Source organism: Habropoda laboriosa, unplaced genomic scaffold, assembly GCF_001263275.1.
Source record: "Habropoda laboriosa isolate 0110345459 unplaced genomic scaffold, ASM126327v1 scaffold333, whole genome shotgun sequence".
NCBI lineage: Eukaryota > Metazoa > Arthropoda > Insecta > Hymenoptera > Apidae > Habropoda > Habropoda laboriosa.
This window is the reverse complement of record NW_017100500.1, coordinates 902,850-906,063: the sequence shown is the minus strand read 5'-3', so window position 1 is coordinate 906,063 and position 3,214 is coordinate 902,850. Positions and strand designations below refer to the sequence as shown.

Sequence of the window (3,214 nt, the reverse complement as noted above, 5' to 3'; positions counted from 1 at the left end):
CACGTTTCATTGTGTCGTGCCCCAACATGCTCAATTTGTTCTAGGAATATTTTTATCGAACCCTTGACAACTTCGCCAGGCCGTATAAATTAGCTCCGATAATTGTCAAATATCTCTCATGTTGATAAAAGAGCAATCACACAGTAGACAATGGTGTATTCACCTTTGAATTACGATTTCTTTCACCCTTATTTCTACTATCCTAATTTTGAATAATATTAAAAAAACAGATCTCGTTGGTTAATCAATAGTAAGGCAAATCCAATCAATATGCAATCTAACAAATATAAAATTACAGTCAGAGTAATAACATCGACTAATTCTTTGTTCAATTCTTGAACTCAGCTCTAGTAAATTAATTTCAATTAATTAACGTATATTGGAAGTGTCGAGTGATTTTTAAAATCATCGTGAACGACACTAAATTAAGAAGGGAAACCACGCTAGAAGATCTCAATGCTTCCGGAGCATTTATTATTGTCAAAAAATACTTTTCCTAAATTTATAATTCATCTTACAATCAAGTATATTTCTTAACACATTTAGCATCGTATTATATACTAATACATCAGACTTCGGTAAATTTATCATCGTTTCAAATAGGATATGTCGCAGTGTACGAATACTTTTTTCACACGCTGTATAGAATCACTATTAACGCAGATCTGTAATAGCGCAGACAAAATAGCGCGTCCATTTTAACACCTCGAAACCACTACAAATCCAACGTGGTGTATCTATGACACAATTTTAGCGTGCATTGCAATTGGTGATTGATATCTTACACAATCCATTGATTGGCAAGGTTCATACGTCAGGACGCAGATCTATTATGTTTATCCTTATCTATTAGGAAAAAAATTGATAGAAGAGCCTCCAGGTAGTAAACTAATTACCACGGAGCAAATAATCTATTCTTTTTTTTTTTTTCGTTTTTATTATATCAGTAAAAGACAAAAATCGAGTGTTCAGATCTATCATGGCAGCCATTGTACAAGGGTCGGTCCATTCGTAAAATCTGTTGGGATACACATTGCGATTAAGTAATCGCGTGATTCAATATCAAAGAACCAACATCGTCAACTCGTTCCAGTGCAAAAGTACAAATTCACATGGAATCGATTTCCTGAAATCAAGCGTTCTCGAAGCAATCGTGTGAATATATTCGTTTGAAAACAACAAATCATCCATGAAATTTCAATTATTTCACTAGGTTTCAACATGTGAAAGTATATTTCTTCGTTTTTATTTCCTTTTTTTTTTTTTTTTTTTTGGTTTTGTTGTCTTCACACTGATTTCAGTGAATCGTTTCACAGTTCCATCTTTTAAAATGATCCCCAACGAAGGGTCAAACGAATCACTGTAAATGTCTGACCTCGATCAGCATCGAAGGACTATTTATCAGAGAAAGCTATCTAATTCTTCGGTTTCATAACAGTATGGAACGTGTGCCTCTTAGCACCCTGAAAATAACGGGCCTCCTTTATCCTGCTCTTGATCCACTCGGCCAATACGAGCCAGAGAACCTTCCCACGTTCCTTGAAAAATCGTCGGGCGAATACGTCCTGAACAGCCACGATCGGACGATGACGGACCCGACCGCGTGTGTATTGCACACGCAATGACGATTCCCACGGCGTGTCATGCCGACGTGCGTGAACTGCGGCCCTTACCTGTTAAATGGCAAATTTTCTAGGGTCACACGCGTGTAAATCTCAACAGTTTGACGTCGATCGTTTCGTGCTGAGTGTTGACGAGTTCGTAGAATTTTGGAAAAATCGATATTGAGAATTTTGAGGTTGAGAAGTTTGAAATTGAGAATTTCATTTTTAAGAATTGTACACTACCGGCCAAAAGTCTCGAATCACTGAGCATTGCAATTTACATAAAAATTTCGAGAAAAAAGTCAGTGACTTTGAGAATTTTTTATCGTTCTGTGATGCCCGGTTTGCTCCAATTCCTCGAAACTAGGAGCAGATATTGGGGTATCACTGAATCAAAACACTTAAGGATCGTCTTATGCGTTTATTTGCGCATGGTAAAACAGAGAATGAACGCGGAAATGGAGAAAATATATTAAGGGTTCTGGGAAGATGGACTTTGGGTTGTGACTGTGCAGAAGAGTTGAGAGGAGAGTTGGAAGGTGAAGAGTCCAGTGTGAGTAATGGTGAAAGTGGGTAACCATAGTTGTAAACACAGATAAAACTAAGGACCAAGAAGGAAAATATTTGAGGGTGTAACAGTTCGAATCAATTGATGTGAGATAAATTGATAAATGTAGAACTGAGATAAACTTCAAATCTATAAAAAATTAGCAGCAGATTTAATATTGATGAAAAGTGGGAGGCGATTCCAAACTTTTGGCCGGCAGTGTATATATGTATTTGATTTGATTTACAATTAATGATGGAGAAAACTTCCATTGTTACGTAGAAAGAATCAACGTGATTACATATCAATTTAACGACCAGTAGGAAATCAAAATATAGAAATAATGTTACAGGATACTTTTGTGCAACTAGGTGATCAAATTTTAGTTAATAGGAATTGCAGAAGATAACTTAACACGAGAGAATTTTCGAAGGTTCGACAGAACTCTGTAACGAAGATAGAAACTCACCCTGAAATATTTCATTATGAAACAAAAGATTGATAATGTCGATTTTTTCTCTGGAGTAAAAAATTATTTTGTAAAAACCGCTCACCGAGGGCCGTGCTAGATCAGATCACACTTTCCAAAGCAGCAGATGATTGGTCGAGTCCTCACGACCAGCCTGCAGCTCGGCGGATGCCTGCGGTCCTCTGAAATGCTCGTAACCATCTCCGCCTGATATCACCAGCAGTTTTCCCCGGCTGATATTGTTCTGCTGGGTTTTGCTGGATTTCAGAGAGTATCTGTTCACCTTTGGCCGTGGGTCCGGCTTCGACGGCGTCGTCGTTTCCACGCATGTGAGGAAACGCACGTGGCCGGTATGTCCATGAGGAATACCTAAGAAAATTAATAGACTAAATACCCTCCAGGCGTCGATTTTTCTTCAAATAAAAAAACCCGAGTTCTGTAATTGAAAACTTGCATGAAAAAATTGGTCATCTTCGTTTTTGCCAATTACAAATGGCCGTTATTTTTACTTGCTTTGGCCCAAAATTAGTCATCTCCGTAAAAAAATAAATGTTCAAAAAATACAAATTGACAAAAATAAAATAAAAACGTGGA

At 37.3% G+C, this 3,214-nt stretch overlaps 1 protein-coding gene across 2 annotated transcripts in view; it reads right to left on the bottom strand.

The window, feature by feature from the left end:
• Nucleotides 1–1,362: 1,362 nt before the first annotated feature.
• LOC108576151 (rho guanine nucleotide exchange factor 17) overlaps nt 1,363–3,214 on the bottom strand; it is a 56,855-nt gene continuing 55,003 nt past the window's right edge. For both annotated transcript variants that reach the window (XM_017939092.1, XM_017939093.1), the window contains 2 exons: nt 2,706–2,989; nt 1,363–1,673 (listed from right to left, as the gene is read on the bottom strand). In XM_017939092.1, coding sequence (XP_017794581.1) covers nt 2,727–2,989 — 263 coding nt within the window. In that variant the 3' untranslated portion in view covers nt 1,363–1,673; nt 2,706–2,726. The remainder of the gene's footprint in view (nt 1,674–2,705; nt 2,990–3,214) is intronic.